The sequence below is a fragment of the Oratosquilla oratoria genome, chromosome 2 (genome assembly GCF_046742065.1).
Source record: "Oratosquilla oratoria isolate Oo_2021 chromosome 2, ASM4674206v1, whole genome shotgun sequence".
In the NCBI taxonomy this organism is placed as follows: Eukaryota; Metazoa; Arthropoda; class Malacostraca; order Stomatopoda; family Squillidae; genus Oratosquilla; species Oratosquilla oratoria.
In genome coordinates this window covers 1,721,862-1,740,065 of record NC_134778.1, presented here as the reverse complement: position 1 = coordinate 1,740,065, position 18,204 = coordinate 1,721,862, and the positions used below count along the sequence as shown (strand labels likewise).

General features: G+C 48.8%; 1 protein-coding gene across 3 annotated transcripts in view; it reads left to right on the top strand.

Moving 5' to 3' along the window:
- LOC143036769 (protein kinase C-binding protein NELL1-like) overlaps nt 1-18,204 on the top strand; it is a 458,642-nt gene that overhangs the window by 420,097 nt on the left and 20,341 nt on the right. For 2 of the 3 annotated variants that reach the window (XM_076204496.1, XM_076204487.1), the window contains exons 5-13: nt 96-251; nt 1,407-1,535; nt 2,570-2,663; nt 3,852-4,163; nt 5,081-5,341; nt 5,553-5,789; nt 6,620-6,730; nt 9,294-9,550; nt 9,965-10,309. In XM_076204496.1, coding sequence (XP_076060611.1) covers nt 96-251; nt 1,407-1,535; nt 2,570-2,663; nt 3,852-4,163; nt 5,081-5,341; nt 5,553-5,789; nt 6,620-6,730; nt 9,294-9,550; nt 9,965-10,309 — 1,902 coding nt within the window. Of the gene's footprint in view, nt 1-95; nt 252-1,406; nt 1,536-2,569; nt 2,664-3,851; nt 4,164-5,080; nt 5,342-5,552; nt 5,790-6,619; nt 6,731-9,293; nt 9,551-9,964; nt 10,310-12,502; nt 12,536-18,204 lie in introns of all 3 variants that reach the window. The other variant, XM_076204505.1, reaches the window with a different exon arrangement.

Below are 18,204 nucleotides of genomic sequence, written 5' to 3'. Positions count from 1 at the left end.
GCTCCTCTATCTTCTCTAAAATACCTGCGCAATGACTTGGGCCCCCTACAGTAGGAGGACCACCATTGTGAACTTTTTCGTTGTGCCCTCCACAGGGAGCTTTGCAAGACGTTCGAGTCATCGGCCACGCGGGAGGCCATCTGCAGCAGTGCCCTCAGGCGGAAGCGGAGTGCCCCACCTGCGGCCAGTTCCAGCAGCTGGCCGACCAGGTCAACGCTCTCCAGTCGCTCGTCTCGGATCTCGCCGCCAGGGTAGGTGGACAAACCACAACTGGGCTCTCGGGGTTGAGTTAGTCTGAGGCTCGGAAATTAGGTGAGAGAGAAGAGTTCTTGTAGGCAGAGGAAGAGGTGAAGTAGAGGAGAACGGAGGAAAATGGAAGAAAGAATTAGCAAAAGGCATTGAATAGTTACAAGGAGGAGGAGGAGGAGGAGGAGGAGTAAGGTAAGGAAGATAAAGAAGATGAAAAGAAGTGAATAAGATGCTGAAGAAAAGAGAGAAGGAGGAAGAATAGATTAAAGCTGAAGAGGAGGAGGAGTAAGGTAAGGAAAATAAAGAAGATGAAAAGAAGTGAATAAGATGCTGAAGAAAAGAGAGGAGGAGGAAGAATAGATTAAAGCTGAAGAGGAGGAGGAGAAATGGGAGGAGTAGAAGAAGAAATGGAAAAGTAAGGAGGAAGGGAAAGGTAAGGAGGAAGAGAAAGGTAAGGTGGAAAAGAAGGAAGGCAGTGAAATGATGAGGAAGGAAACGGGTACGTTAAGATGGAATATGATTGAAAGGAGAAAGCAATGTTGCCTATTTTCTTTTATTTTTTTTCAAGCTAGACAAAATCCATTCATTAGATCCTCACCGTGGTCAAAGCTTGTGCATCTGCTTCTCCGTTGTACTCAGGCCAGATAGCAAGCTACGCCTGCTTGCTTTAGATGTGTGAAAAACATGGTATGCATGCCAACACGTGCACGAGGATATATATGTAAAACAAACAAACACACAAAACAACACAAACACACAAATACGAACAAACACTATCTCTATCTCAGTCTCACCTTGACTTTCACTTTCTCACTCCTTTTCTGATTATTACTTTCCCAATGTATTATCCCTATGTATTATTACTTTTTACCACTTTCTATATTTTCTATTTTTCATTCTTGGTTTCTATTCCCTTCTCATTTCTATTCTTTTTCGCTTCCTCTTGCGTTCTTGCTTGTTTTATCTCGCTTTCAATCTCCATTCCCCCGCCACATTATTCTTCGTTCATCCACCTACTCTTACCCGCCCGCCCGCCCGCCCTCTTTTCCGTTTTCCACTCTCGCTGACGCAAACCCCCAACAAATTTCCCCCAACGATGACACGAACCTTGGACCCGTTCTCTTGACCCCGTGAGCCACCCTCTTGTGCGCCTTCAGCTGACTGCTTCGGAGGCCCGGCTGGCGGCGGTGGAGGAGTGCGACTGCCAGAGGTCGTGCAGGGTCAACGGGACCATCCGCCAGGACGGCGCCACCTGGAAGAGCGGCTGCGAGATCTGCTCCTGCGTGGTAAGTGAGAGCCGCCCACCCCCCCTTTTGTGCATTCCCGATGTTGGGGTGACGGTAGGAACTCTGAGGAAACGTCTTAAGATCTCCTTCCAACCATAAAGAAGGAGTCTGGAAAAGGGTTTAGTTCCGGGAGGGGGAGGGGATGAAGGGATGGGGGCGGGGGATCAGGACTTACAGGGACCATGAGCCAAGATCCGCCTTTGGTTTGGCCAGTGGCACGCAGGTAGTAAGTTGCTCATTTTGTATGGACTTGTTTTGTGTGCAAGTACGTTGTATGTTGTGTCCACGTGTGTTGTCCACGTGTGTTGTCCACGTGTGTTGTCCACACGTGTTGTGTACACGTGTTGTATGTACATGTGTTGTGTGTACACGTGTGTGTACGTGTTGTGTGTTGTGTGTACGTGAGTTGTGTGTACGTGTGTTGTGTGTACGTGTGTTGTGTGTACGTGTGTTGTGTGTACATGTGTTGTGTGTACATGTGTTGTGTGTACATGTGTTGTGTGTACGTGTGTTTTGTGTGCGTGTGCTGTGTGCGCGTGTGTTGCGTGTGCGTGTGTTGCGTGTGTGTACGTTACGTGTGCGTGCGTTGTGTGTGCGTGCGTTTCGTGTGCGTGTGTTGTGTGTGCGTGCATTGCGTGTGCGTGTGTTGCGTGTGCGTGCGTTTGCGTGTGCGTGTGTTGCGTGTGCGTGCGTTGTATGTTCGTGTGGTGTGTGCATGTGTTGTGCGTGCGTGCACGCGTGCGTTGTGTGTGCGTGCATTGTGTGTGCGTGCGTTGTGTGCCCGTGTTGTGTGTGCGTGTGTATATCTGTATGTTTATGTGCATGTACACTGTACGTATGTGTATGAAATGTGTGTGTACGTAATGTTTGTGTAGAGATTGTGTATACGTAACGTTTTTGTATTCTTTGTGCAAGGACATGTATACCTTGGCTTGAACTGGTTTAAAGTTGTTAGGTTAAGAAAGAGAATAAGAAGAAGAAGAGGACTGTATTGCGACCCCCTAACGCTCCCCTGGCCTGCCTCTCCCTTCCAGCACGGAGAGGTGACGTGTCGACCCATCCCGTGCCCAGCCGTCACCTGCAAGAACCCAGTCTACACCGAGGGCGAGTGCTGCCCCGTCTGTCTCAGTAAGTAGCGGGAGCGGGATTGGAGAGGGAGGAGGAAGTGGGGTGGACGAGGAGGGAGGGAAGGAGGAAGTGAAGGAGGAGAAGGAAGAGAAGGAAGTTGAAGACCAGAAGAAGGAGGAGGAGGAGGAGGAAGAGGAAGTGGGGTGGACGAGGAGGGAAGGAGGAGGAGGAGGAGAAAAGGAACTGAAGGAAGAGGAAGAGCGAAAGAGAAGATGGAGGTTTAGATGATAACGAGAGACAAAGTGCAGGAAGAAAAATAAAAAGGAAAGAGGGAGACGGAGAGAGGGAGTGAGGGAGAGGGAGATGGATGTATATTATAAGTGTATTTGGGCAGGAGTTTTTCTCTAATGCATATATCATTAAAAGTGATGGCTAGTTGTGCATTAACTATTTTCTTAAAGGCATTTTCCATATACCTTATTATAGATTTGTGTTCCTTAGAAAGGAAATTTATGACTTCGCTGTATGTAGTCATATTAGCTAGATCGCTATTTCGGGTTCAAGACCCTTCTTCAGTAGCTATAGGGATGTTCTATCTTGTTAGGGTAAGAATTAATCCGACGAGTCTTATTAAACTTTAATAATACTAATATATGTATATATATATTTATATATATATATATATGTATGTATATATATATATATATATATATATATATAATTATAATGTATGTATATGTATATGTATGTATATGTATATATATGTATATGTATATATATGTATATATATGTATATGTATATATATGTATGTTTATATATATGTATATATATTTATATGTATGTATATGTATATGTATGTATATGTATATGTATATATATGTATGTATATGTATGTATATGTATGTATATGTATATATATAGGTATGTATATGTATATGTATGTATATGTATATATATATGTATATGTATGTATATGTATATATATATGTATATGTATATATGTATATATGTATGTATATGTATATATGTATATATGTATATATATATATATATACATATGTATATATATATGTATATATATATATATATATGTATATGTATATATATATGTATATGTATATATGTATATATGTATATGTATGTATATGTATATATGTATATATGTATATATATATATATATACATATGTATATATATATGTATATATATATATATACCTGATCTGCTCCTCTCCCTCGTCCCGACAGAGCAATGCTCCCTCAAGGGCGTCGTCTACGACCACGGGGAGACCGTGTCCCCACGCCAGTGTGTGGACTGCGAGTGTCGGGACGGCAAGATGCAGTGCCGGAGGGTGGACCCTGCCCTGGCCTGCCCTCCTCTTCCGTGCCCAGAGGAGGAGCAGTTCTCCGTGCCGGACCAGTGCTGCAAGTTCTGCCCCGGGGTGGACTACTGTGCTCACGGGCACGACTGTCACGCCAACGCCACCTGCATCAACCTCCAGGCCACGTACACCTGCCATTGTAACCAGGGATTCACCGGGGATGGACGGACGTGTACCGGTAAGGAAACAACTTTTTATTCCTCTAGAATTTCCTCTTCTTCCTCCAGAGCGCCCCCCAGAATTTCCTCTTGCTCCTTCGGAGCTCCACAGAGTTTTTTCTTCCTTCCCAGAGCTCCCCAAATTTTTGTCTCTTCCTTTCCTGAGTTCTCCAGAATTTCTCTTCCTCCCCAGGGCTCTCTAGAGTTTTTCCTTCTTCCCCATCCTCCCCAGTTCTCCACGGATTTCCCTCTTTTTTTCCAAGAACGCCCCAGGATTTCCTCTTTTGCCTTAGGCTCTCCGGAATTTCCTCTTCTTCCTCCAAAGGGCACTAGAATTTCATCTTCTTTCCCAGAGCTCCCCAGGATTTCTTCTTTTTCCCAAGAGCACCCCCCCCCTCGAGTTTCTTTTTCTCCAGAGTTTCCTATATTTTTCCTCTTTTTTTTTTCCAAAACTCGCCCCTATTTTTTCCTCCCCAAGAGCCCCCCAGATTTTTTTTTCAGAGAATCCCACAAATTCTTCTTTTCCCTCAGAGCTCCTCAAAATTTAATTTTTCCCAGAACTCCCCGAAATGTATATCCGAGCGTCTCCTCCCACTCGGAACATTTTTTTTTTTTTTCCTCCATCAGAACCCACTCTCCTCCTGCGGAATACCCTTCACACCCCCATCGAAATGGAGGAAAACCTCGCACACCGGAACAACCTCTCCCCCTTCTGACCATTTCCTTTTTCCCCTCTGAAATCTCTCCCCTCCCTTGCACGCAACCTCTTTCACATATTCTATTGCACCACTCCCTTCCCTCAACCTCTTCATACTTTCAGACCGACCTCCTCGACAGAAAATACTCGCTCCCTTTCTTATCGTAGTCTTAAGTTGCCCTTCCACCTGCGGAGACCCTGCCTCAATCTCTGTGACCCGCTCTCCCTCTCCTGACGCAGACCTGGACGAGTGTAGCGAACTGGGAGGCCACCACGGGCATCACTGTCAGGCCCACACCCGCTGTGTCAACACCCCGGGCTCGTACGTGTGCGAGTGCGAGAGTGGTTACGTGCGTCACGACGAGCTGACCTGCGTCGAGCAGGACGAGTGCCGCGAGGGTGCCCACTTGTGTCACGAGCACGCCACCTGCACCAACACCCGAGGGTCGTACCACTGCAAGTGCAAGGAAGGATACTCCGGCGACGGGTTTACCTGCACACGTAAGTCTAGCCACGGTCTTCATTCATGTTACAGTATATTTTTTCTCCCGAACGAGTTCCTACTAGATTTAGTATTACTAGTTAATTTATAAGCCTCAGTTCCCCATAGACAGATTAACTATGGTTAACCCTAAGTAACCTAACCTAATCTGACATTAAACCGACTTGGATTAATTTACACTGACATTAAATGATGCGACGACGCCAACAGCCATATGCAACAACACGTGCGTGAACGGTGGTTGGTGTGCCGCACCTGGGCTCTGCGAATGTCGCCGGGGATTCACGGGCCGCTGGTGCGAGTTAGACGTGGACGAGTGTGCCCTGGGTCTCCACCACTGCCACAGTGCCTCCCGATGCGTCAACATGCCCGGATGGTACATGTGCCAGTGCCTGCCCGGCTACACGTCGCTTCTGGCACATGGGAGCCAAGCTGTCGCCTGCAGAGGTAAGTCGGTGGTGTCTGTAGACACTTCGAAGTTCTTCGAGTGTTTTTCCTTGTGGAGATGTAGAAGAAAGGATTGTGGAGGGAAGAGCCCCCACATTAACATAGTTTCGGCTGGAAGGCTTGTTGATATTTCGGGGAACCATTAATGGGTGCCTGCTTGTGGTGACTTAATGAGACTGAAGTCGACAATCGTCATCATCCTAACTTCCGCCAAATGGTGTAGTCCTAAAGAGCTGGCTGGCTCTGTCTCAGGACAATCCCTAAGACCACCTTCAACTGCCTACTACCCTCGCTTTTTCACATAGAGATGACAACCAGTGACAGCGGTGTCCACTTTCTTCCTATCAACCTGTGACATAGAACCAGACCCACACTAACACAGTAAACAACAGATCAGCATTTCTTTCCAATAGATCTATGGGGAGGCCCAAGGGCCATTGCCAGCCGCTGTGGACTTGCAAACATCTAGAAACTCTTAACGATAGTTATTATAGTTATTGTCAGTACCATTGTCATAGACATTGGCATTGTTAACAATATAATTTGTTACAAAGAATGGTCCTACCAAGATTTAATCACTATATGAATGACAGAGATGAGAATGGGAAGTACTTAATTAGTTTTCATTACCAATAAGGCAGTATCTAGTGTTCCATAAGTGTCATGACAAAAACGGTATAAGGATTGACAATCGGTATCAGTACAAAATTTATTTCCTGTTGTCTTCTTCCGGTATGATCCAATACCCAGTAACCGTAGCCATACCCGTTACGGGTACCTGCCTCCAGTACTGTACAACTAAGGTTTACTTTCCCTCATCTGTCTGGTAGACGTGGACGAGTGTCATTCCGGGACTGCAACCTGCCACGCCTCCGCCACCTGCGTCAACACAGAAGGTTCCTTCAGCTGCACCTGCGACAACACGACCAGCTGCTCTCTCGGTGAGTATCCAGAAGGGATCTTCTATTACCTACTACCCACCTGGTCCCTTCAGGTACTTGTTAACATCTCTTTCAACCAAACATTTTAAGTCGAGATTTTCTGATAATAGCCGAAAAAAAATCCATATAGAATGTCATAGAAAGGCTGTATCTTAAGACTATGGGTTTTAATGAGAGGAAATATGTATTGTCCTCGAGAAATGCTTCAGGTTTCATTATAAACTACTTCAGGAGCTCATAGATTCACTCTAGGAAGTTAAAAACAAATGCTAAAAATATCAACAATGTAAATTATTTCACTAAATCATACATGCATATACCAACGGCTTTTCCCCCTTACAAGGGAAGTAGACAAAGAATAAAAGCATAAAATCCACTCTCACCCATTCCATCCCCACATTCTCCACTCATATTCACTCCCCTCCCTCCCTCTTATTTTGGCTCCTCCTGGACGACAGGTCATCCCTGCATCTCCACTGCCCTGGATCAGAAATGTAGCAAGACGCAGCACATCCACAGCAAGGCCGATTCATTTAATCGGCGACCCCCCCCCTCTCTCCGTACCCTCATGCAGAAAAAGAGAAGACGGGGAGAAATCCGTTCAGAATGCGTCAAAATGTCATTCACACTTACACTCTCACCCACTCCTTCCCATACATCACAGCATCATCCATACAAAACCATTCTCCACTCACCCCTATCTTCTGTATTCTCCCTTCCTTCCTCAACAGATTCACCTCTTTCCCAAAGCCCCCTTTACCTTGTCCATGCATCTCATCCTTGGTCGGCCCCTCATGTTCACTCCTCCCACCGCTGCTTTCCACACATCTTTTACTAATCTTTCTTCACTCGTTCTTTCCATGTGTCTAAACAACCCCAATACTCTTTCATCAACCCTATCTTCCAACTCCCTTTCCACCAACGCTCTCTTCCTCACCTCGTTTCTCACTCTATCCAACCTAGTAACCTCTACCATGCCTCTCAGGCATTTCATCTCAACACATTCAAACTCACAAAGGAACACAAAGAAAGAACAAACAACACCAGGCCTACTGACCCTAACGAGGCTGTTTGTGTTTACTAAGCTACAGTTAAGAAAACAGGGTAACTAGGCGACAGAAAATAAACTAACACTACTGATACCACTATCCTATCAAATTACAATTAAATGCCGGGGTGTCAGATCTTTTATTACTAGGGATAAAATTTTATTTGCGGATTAGAGTCTAAATATTTACCTAGGCGATTCTTAAATGTTGTTATTTTGTTACTTTCAACGACAGTGAAAGGTAAATAAGCGTTCATGCTTTTTGTGTTATCCTCGGCAATTTACATTTATTATTTCGAACTATGTGTTCTTGTCATTATTTGCACTTCATGTACATTGATTTATTGCCAAATAAAGTCTATCTATTTATCTATCTATCTAACGAATTCCATGCATTAACAACCCGGTTAAAGAAGAAATGCTTACTTTCATTCGAAGAAAATCTTTTACCAATTACTTTAAAATCGTGACGTCTTCTTGTATTTGATTAGTCTAATAAGAAGCAATCTTCGACAATGATGTTGTCAAAGCCTTTAAACATTTCAGAAACCTCGATTAAATATCCTCGCATTCTCCTTCTTGAAAGTGAGAATAAATTTAGACTTTTAAGTCTTTCTTCATACGACAGATTTCTCAGCCTTGGTATCATTTTGGTCATTCCCCGTTGCACTCTTTCTAGTTTATTAATATCTTTCTGGTAGTATGGGCACCAAAATTGTACACAGTATTCGACATTGGGACGAACCAAGGAATTATAAAGGTTTAGCAATATTTTTTCTGATATATTTTCGAAGACTCTTCCGATAAAGCCAACCAATTTATTTGCTGTTTTAACAACTTCTGAGCAATGTTGACTTGACTTCAAGTCATTTGATATTGAAACTCCTACATCTTTTTCTTTAGTTACTGAGGAGAGAGGGATTGGGTGCTGTCATATTACCCCCGGCGGGGGAGGATGGAGGAGGGGCGTGGGGATTGTCATCCATTGCCGTTAACTCGTGGTGCGGTAGGGGTCGGTTGGTTTATGGTCTCGAGACACTGGCCCTCTTGTTCAAATTATAAACACGCTCAGGTCCATTTCTCCGGCTAGGGCAATTTTCGATTCTTCATTTCAAATTTGTTTTCCTTATTGTAGCTACCATTGGCTCAATTAGTCTCTGTAGCTGTGAGCGATGTATAGATTATCCATTCACAAATCACTTATGAACATATCGCTTCCTTTGACATTCTCCCCGCGCGATAATACCCCCAAAACACGGGAGCCACGCGCGCACACGTCTGCGCACCGTTAGTACACACTCCTCTCTTATGTTCCATGTTTCTGTATGAAAATGAAATAACAGTTGTGCATAAAAAGGGCTATTGTCAATGAGCGCATTATAAGGCACTATTGTGTTTATATATCGTGCCTCAGGTAGTAGTGGAAGAGGAACAGGACCTGGGACGATAGTAACCAGCGAAAGTGGGGAAAGGTATGGGAGACATGTTTAACCTGACGGGATGGTCTTTCTGCAGCCTGCGTCGTAGACGGCGAGGAAAAAGACAACGGGGATGTGTGGACACCGGAGGGTTCTCCATGTGCCCAGTGTGTCTGCAACGAGGGACGCGTTACTTGTGACCGCTTTATGTGCGACTGTTCCGACCCTCGCGTCAACGTCTCCTGCTGTCCCCACTGTGACCCGAGGGCCTCCTGCTCGCACCAGCAAGAAGCTCACGTCTCCTTCCGAAGTGGCCAGAGGTGGATCTACCAGTGCCAGACTTGCGAGTGTCTGGTCAGTATTGCATGTACTTCTCAATTACCGTAAGGTCATGTCTATTAGCCTGTATCTGTCCCTGGTTTATGTAAAGGGCTTGAAACCCCGTTCCCGAGCACTTGTGGAATATATGATATATTGTATTATCGTGTGAATTTGTGTACGTGCGTACATATGCAAAGCATGCGGATATGTATGCATGTGGGCGTGTTACATGAAAGTGATCTAGTGAATATTTAGCCCATTAACGCCCAGGGATACCCTTCTAAGCTGAACAAGATCGTCTGTCGTTAGTCAGAACAAGTTCTCAGAAAGAGGACTTTGGGTTTGAAAGTGTTAACGTTTTGTGTTGCTGCAGTCCTAAGAGGGGAGGGGGGAGGCTGGTGTTCTGAACTGTGGAGTTGCCTCACTGTTCTCTTTACGTTTGTTCAGTACGGCGAAGTGGACTGTTGGCCGCTGGAGTGCCCACCCCCGCACTGCGAGAACCCGCAGCACATCCCCGGCGACTGCTGCCTCCGCTGCCCCGACGACCCTTGCGCTGCCCCATCAGCCACCACGGCTGCTCCCCCATCCTACAACACTTCGTTAGCTCTTCACCAGCACCCTGGAGGCTCCACCTCGCCCTCACCCTCGAGCAGCAGCAGCAGCACCAGCAGCAGCAGCACAAGTAGTAGTCAGGACGATGGTCCTCAAGGTTGTCATTACCTCGGGGCACTGTACCCTGCGGGAGCCGAGTGGGCAGCTCTTAATGACCATTGCGTCACATGCCGATGCCAGGTAAGACTTGAAGGACGAGCTGGGACTCGAGGTCAAGGACGTAGGATTAAGAATGATGTTAGTGTCTGTATCTCAATGTTGTGATTATATTCAGGGTAGTGAGTCGGGTCAACTAAGAGGTTGGCCAATCGGAGAGCATCGTTGGCTCTGCTGCTGCTGATTGGCCTTCCGGCGACGGCGTCCACTGACTGAGTGGCTCCCTTAAAAGAACTCGAAATAAATGGTGTCGACATCATTAGGGAAAGGTTTTCTTTTTCTTTTTTCTTTTTTTTATTTTCATATTTTCTTTCCCCGCAGTCGTTCTAGTTAACACATTTTAACTTGATGTAAAAAAAATTCTTTGATAGATATCACAACTATTATTATTATTCCTACTATTATTACTATTAGTTATTATTTTATTACCATTATTATTACCATTATTATTATTACTATTAATATTACTATATTATTACTATTTCTATTACCATTATTACTATTATCATTATTGGTATTAGTATTCTTTTTATCTTTGGTTTGTCTAACCCGATTTTTTATATTGTATTTTTACAGGTTACGTGCCTATAAACACTGAATTATTTTCTCACTGATTTTATGTATCTAGATGCTTTATCTTCCATTTTAGTAATTATTTTTTGTGCAAGAACGAATATAGTTTTTAATAGGTAGAGGAGATTAGAAACAAGAGGTGGGTAATAGATATGAAAGTTAGGAAAGGATATTGTGTAAAAGTACAAATAGAGGAATGAATTATGAGAGAACTTAAGAGATGTAGGTGAAGAAGTAACTCGCGTATTGGAAATAGTGAAATAGTTTGAGAATTGTGGGAGGTGTGCGTAGGACAAGAAATCTGGAAAGGTGAAAAGCAACAAGGGACATAACGAGGAAAAATAGGAAGACCAATATAAAACACAAGCTACATAAAAGAAGATAGAGAAATACAGAGTAAGGATAAAAAAGTGACCAGATGAGGGGCCTGGAGAAAGTATCAAAGAGAATTAGACAACAGTTTTACTTTGACCTACGTCATCATGTTCCTTCCCCCCCCCCCCTTAGAGAACTTTCTGAAGCAGGGTCGTCAATGTAGTCTGCCCTTTCCACGTACTCGATTGCCGCCAGGCAGACTCGAACAGCCTCCCCACCTGACGTGACCCCTCGCCCAAGTCATGACGCTCTCAGCCGCTTGCCCAGCAAATATTCTTGAAGAAAGAAAAGAAACTAAGTAAAAATTGGGAAAGGTAAAGACGTACAACAAAAAGTGACCGACACTGAAAGGCAGATTTCAGAATTTAGTAAACAAAAATATTGAGGGGAAAAGCGGACCTGACAGAAAGGGGTGGAAAATTAGAGTGGGGAAAAGGAGGAAATTAGGATTTGGAAGATGACGAATTGAGGTTTTGGGTTAATCCAAAGAAGTTGAGAAGAGGAGAGATGTGTAACTATGAATGTTTACGCACACTTGTGGACATGTATACAGTCTATGCACGAGAGAGCATATCTAGTCACCATCCATTGTCTCCACTTTGTATGGGGGTAGCCTCTCACAGAACTGCTTCTTAGGATTTGGTCTCAAGGTTGACCTCAGGAAACGCGCGGTCCCCCCCCCCTCCCCGCACGCACGCTTCCTCACTGTACCACTAACCTAACCCTTGTACTCTAGGAAGCATTGATTGATGATATATGTAATTAATTATTTTTGAGTAGTTTTACAGATACTATTAGATGATTGGCCACGTCCATTTGATATATTTAGTATATGTCCAATGCATCTTCTAGTTGTATATCTTTGTGTGATTACCCCATATACATATTTATATTTATATATCTATAAATCCATCCCTATATTTTTATTCTTGTTAAATGTCTGGTATGTTTAATGACAAGTAATCCTGTTAATAGGAATTTTGTTGACCTGGTTGGCTAGTGCTGTAAGCTCGACCAATAGGAGATTGGCACACACTATAACCCCCTCCCTCCCTCCCTCCCTCCCTCCCTAACTCTCCCCCAAACCCTACCCCCACCTCACTCTCCCCCCCCCCAACACATCTTGTCCTCTTTTTAACTCTCCAATACAATTCACACCTTAAATTAATATTGTAGAATGAAAATAAAGTTTGGTCGCTACATTAAACCAATCCTACCTTGCAAAAGTATGACCGTATACTAATTAATTAGACAATTCTCCCTTACTAGCGATAACCTGACTCGTTTGGATTATTTTGGATCGTAAGGCATTTTTGAACATTTTTTTCTTAGTCCTTGTGATGCGTAGATGAATACTAGTCATCCTCTTCATTTTTGAGTTCACGTTAAGGTAACGTTATTCCACCCACTCACCTGCTATACGTAGAGTCAAGAATATTTGATTAATATTTCTTTTTCAGTTTTGTAGTTGATTCCCTCTGCCTGAACAAGTCTCTTGATGCTGGTTAGTAATGTACAGTGCCCACCCCCTACGCAGGGTATCCGCTATCATACCACGTCCTGACCTCCCCCACCCCCACCCCCGACCCAGTGATATTACCTCATCCAGTGACGTAACTTTTTGCATACACAAGCGGACCCCCGCCCCCACCTCTCCTCACCCCCACCTCTCCTCACCCCCACCTCTCATCACCCCCCACCTCTCCTCACCCCCCACCTCTCCTCACCCCCCACCTCTCCTCACCCCCACCTCTCCTCACCCCCACCTCTCCTCACCCCCACCTCTCATCACCCCCCACCTCTCCTCACCCCCCACCTCTCCTCACCCCCCACCTCTCCTCACCCCCCACCTCTCCTCACCCCCCACCTCTCCTCACCCCCACCTCTCCTCACCCCCACCTCTCCTCACCCCCCACCTCTCCTCACCCCCCACCCCCACCCCGCCCTCAAATTTGTGAATCTGGTGCGCGATTTAGTGTGCGCTCAGTGGCTGGTGCGACTCCTTCAAAAGCGAAAAATCACTGGAGGATCAAAATGAAAGACAAAAAGGAGATTAGAAGACGGAGGACAAATGTTCCTCGTGGACTCAGTGATGTAAATATAACATGAGGACACTTTTCCATCTAAGTAATACAATTGTTTAAGAGTCCATTTCACCATGAAGCAGGAAATCTATAAAGAGTTGCTTATATAGCCTGAATAGAGGAATACAAGAGGAATGCTAAGACTTGTCTTTCACAATACTTCCCTTGACCGAATATTCCTCCATCCATATTTTGACCGATAATGTAACACCCCCCCCCCCAGCTCCTACCTCGGCGGCGTTGCACACTCGCCCAATTCCAGCCCAACCTGGGCTAAATATAGATGGGGTAGACTTACTGCGGGCTCCCTTAGACCAACACACCTCTACAGTTGTGACGTCATAGAATGTATCTAAATTTGTGACGTTACGGAATGACGTCATCTATATTCCCCGTAGTTGCCAATCACTACCAGACCCCAAAGGTACCCGTCGGCCAGAGTGTACCACGCAGACACAGAATGCGCTTATGTGGTTACTAGCGATAGTTAAAATATCTACTGCAATGACTGTGACTCCTACTACTAATAGTCAAAAATCCCCTACAGTATGTGTATTTGCGATTGACAGAAGAATATAGACTATCCACAACCGTCACAGGACAAAAAATCTTGCCTTTTGCTTTGCTCGTGACATAAAAAGATGATGATTAGCTGACATAACCTAACCAAAGAACCCTTGAGGGGGTCTTCAACTACTTCCACTGACCGTTTCCTCAAAAGGCGTGCGACTAAAAAACCCCTTGAGCAGCCGCCAGATGCCAATAAGGGAACTGCAGCCCAGGCCAGTAAGAACTTTACTAGTTCAACTAACTAGTCCCTCACTAGTTAGTCTCACACTAGCGGCACCGTCACAGAGGCTCCCACCCACCCACCCACCCACCATTCACCTCTTTCCTCTTAGGGAGGACCCCCATCCACGCCACGATCTGGTCCTGAGGCCCAACACCCGACATTTCCCACCCATATCCTTCCTTTCCTCTCCCATACCCTTCCTTTCCTCTCCCTTCCTTTCCCCTCCCTCCCTTCCTTTACCCTCCCTCCCTTCCTTTACCCTTCCATGTCCTCCTTACCCTTCCATATCCTCCTTACCCTTCCATATCCTCCTTACCCTTCCATGTCCTCCTTACCCTTCCATTTCCTCCTTACCCTTCCATATCCCCCTTACCCTTCCATATCCCCCTTACCCTTCCATATCCTCCTTACCCTTCCATATCCTCCTTACCCTTCCTCCTTACCCTTCCTCCTTACCCTTCCTCTATAATGCTCCTCCTTACCTTTTCTCCCCTCCCCTTCCTCCCCTCCCCTTCCTCCCCTCCCCTTCCTCCCCTCCCCTTCCTCCCCTCCCCTTCCTCCCCTCCCCTTCCTCCCATCGCTTCCTCCCCTCCCCTTCCTCCCATTGCTTCCTCCCATCGCTTCCTCCCATCCCTTCCTCCCATCGCTTACTCCCATCGCTTCCTCCCATCGCTTCCTCCCATCGCTTCCTCCCATCCCTTCCTCCCATCGCTTCCTCCCATCGCTTCCTCCCATCCCTTCCTCCCATCCCTTCCTCCCATCCCTTCCTCCCATCCCTTCCTCCCATCGCTTACTCCCATCGCTTCCTCCCATCGCTTCCTCCCATCCCTTCCTCCCATCGCTTCCTCCCATCGCTTCCTCCCATCCCTTCCTCCCATCGCTTCCTCCCATCCCTTCCTCCCATCGCTTCCTCCCATCCCTTCCTCCCATCGCTTCCTCCCATCCCTTCCTCCCATCGCTTCCTCCCATCCCTTCCTCCCATCGCTTCCTCCCATCCCTTCCTCCCATCCCTTCCTCCCATCGCTTCCTCCCATCCCTTCCTCCCATCGCTTCCTCCCATCGCTTCCTCCCATCCCTTCCTCCCATCCCTTCCTCCCATCCCTTCCTCCCATCCCTTCCTCCCATCCCTTCCTCCCATCCCTTCCTCCCATCCCTTCCTCCCATCCCTTCCTCCCATCCCTTCCTCCCATCCCTTCCTCCCATCCCTTCCTCCCATCCCTTCCTCCCATCACTTCCTCCCCTTCCTTTCTCCCTCCCCTTCCTTTCTCCCTCCCCTTCCTTTCTCCCTCCCCTTCCTTTCTCCCTCCCCTTCCTTTCTCCCTCCCCTCCTTCCCTCCCTCCCCTCCTTCCCTCCCTCCCCTCCTTCCCTCCCCTCCTTCCCTCCCCTCCCTCCCTCCTTCCCCCCCTCCCCCCCTCCCTCCCTCCCCTTCCTCCCTCCCTCCCTCCCCTTCTCTCCCGCCTCCCTCCCCCTTCCTCCCTCCCCTCTCCTCCTCCCTCCCTTCCCTCCCTCACCTCCCCCCTCCCCTTCCTCCCCGCTCCCTCCTCCCCTACCTCCCTCCCGCCCTCCCTCCCCTTCCTCCCTCCCTCCCCTTCCCTGCCCTCCCTCCCTTCCTCCCTCCCTCCCCTTCTCCCTCCCTCCCCTTCCTCCCTCCTCCCTCCGCCCCCTTCCTTTCTCCCTCCCCTTCCGTTCTCCCGCCCCGTCCCGCCCTCCCTCGCCCTCCTTTCTCCCTCCCTCCCCTTCCTTCTCCCTCCCTCTCCCCTTCCTTTCCTCCCCTCCCTCCCCCTTCCGTTCGCCCCCTCCCTCCCCTTCCTTTCTCCCGCCCTCCCCTTCCTTTCTTCCTCCATCTCCCCCCTTTCTCCTCCCTCCCCTCCTTCGCCTCCCTCCCCTTCGTTCTCCTCCCTCCCCTTCCTTTCTCCCTCCCCTCCCTCCCTCCTTTCGCCCTCCCTCCCCCTTCCTTTCTCCCTCCCCTTCCTCTCCCTCCTTCGTCCTTCCTCTCCCTCCCTCTCCCTCCTTTCTCCCTCCCTCCCCTTCCTTTCTCCCGCCCCTCCCCCCCTGTCCCGCCCTCCCTTCCTTTCCCCTCCCTCCCCTCCCTTCTTTCCCCTCCCCTCCCCCCCTTTCTCCGCCCTCCCTCCCTCTTTCCCCTCCCTCCCCTTCCTTTCTCCCTCCCTCCCCTTCCTTTCTCCCTCCCTCCCCTTCCTTTCTCCCTCCCTCCCCTTCCTTTCTCCCTCCCTCCCCTTCCTTTCTCCCTCCCTCCCACCCTCCTTTCTCCCTCCCTCCCACCCTCCTTTCTCCCTCCCTCCCACCCTCCTTTCTCCCTCCCTCCCACCCTCCTTTCTCCCTCCCTCCCACCCTCCTTTCTCCCTCCCTCCCACTCTCCTTTCTCCCTCCCTCCCCTTCCTTTCTCCCTCCCTCCCCTTCCTTTCTCCCTCCCTCCCCTTCCTTCACCCCCTCCCCGTCCGTTCTCCCTCCCTCCCCCCTTTCTCCCTCCCCCCCCTCCCTCCCCCTCCCTCCCCTTCCTCTCTCCCTCCCTCCCCTTCCCGCTCCTCCCCTCCTCTTCCTCGCTCCTCCCTCCCCTTCCTCCCCACTCCCCCCTCCCTCCCTCCCCTTCCTCTCTCCCTCCCTCCCCTTCCTCTCTCCCTCCCTCCCCTTCCTCTCTCCCTCCCTCCCCTTCCTCTCTCCCTCCCTCCCCTTCCTCTCTCCCTCCCTCCCCTTCCTCTCTCCCTCCCTCCCCTTCCTCTCTCCCTCCCTCCCCTTCCTCTCTCCCTCCCTCCCCTTCCTCTCTCCCTCCCTTTCCTCCCTCCCTCCCCTTCCTCTCTCCCTCCCTCCCCTTCCTCTCTCCCTCCCTCCCCTTCCTCTCTCCCTCCCTCCCCCTTTCCTCTCTCCCTCCCTCCCCTTCCCTCCCGCCCTCCCCCCCCTCGCCCCCTCCCCGCCCTCCCTCCCCCCTCCTCTCCCTCCCTCCCTTCCTCTCCTCCCTCCCTCCCCTTCCTCTCTCCCCCCCCCTCCTCTCCCTCCCTCCCTCCCTCCCGCCCCGCCTCCCCCCGCGCCCTCCCCCTCCCCGCCTCCCTCCCTTCCTCCCCGCCTCCCTCCCCCTCCCTCTCCCCGCCTCCCTCCCCCTCCCTCCCCGCCTCCCTCCCCGCCTCCCTCCCTTCCTCCCCGCCTCCCTCCCCTTCCTCCCCGACTCCATCCCCTCCCTCCCCGCCTCCCTCCCCTCCCTCCCCTTCCTCCCCGCCTCCCTCCCCGCCTCCCTCCCCTCCCTCCCCGCCTCCCTCCCCTCCCTCCCCGCCTCCCTCCCCTCCCTCCCCGCCTCCCTCCCCTTCCTCCCTCCCCGCCTCCCTCCCCTTCCTCCCTCCCCGCCTCCCTCCCAGCCTCCCTCCCAGCCTCCCTCCCGTCCTCCCCTTCCCCATCCCCGCCTCCCCCCCTTCCTTCCTCCCTCCCTCCCTCCCCTTCCTCCCTCCCCTCCCTCCCTCCCCGCCTCCCTCCCCTTCCTTCCTCCCTCCCTCCCTCCCCTTCCTTCCTCCTTACCTTCCTTCCTCCTTCCCTCCAGGCAATTATTTAGTGATCCTTTCAAGCCTAAGAGGCCGTGGTAGATCTAGCCGCTAGTTAAGTAGTTGTTGGCCCTAAAAACGACGAGTAGCGTGTGAGACCGCATGAGAAAGAAAAGCCCCCGAACCCACATCCGCAGCAGCCAAAGCAAACTTCACATTCAGGTGTAGTTAGAAGGCAAGCGCACCAGGCGATTGAAGCCAGCCCTCTATGTCCACCAAAAATAATGCTTTTCTTCATTCATTTGTTTCTTTATCTTTACTTTAAAGAGACAAGCCCCAACCCCTCACCCAACTAGCTTCACCCCCCCCCCCCCCACCCGAAACCCACCCACCCCGGCTGCAGGCTCAGGAGTAAGCCCATTCCTAACCTCACCTCACCACACTGCGGAGAGAAAAAGAAAATATCATCGGAGTTGACGTAACAAAACCTATCCTTTTATCGAAGATGAATATATATATATATATATATATAGATATAGAATATATATATATATAGATCGATAATATATATATATATATAGATCTATATATATATATATACATAGATC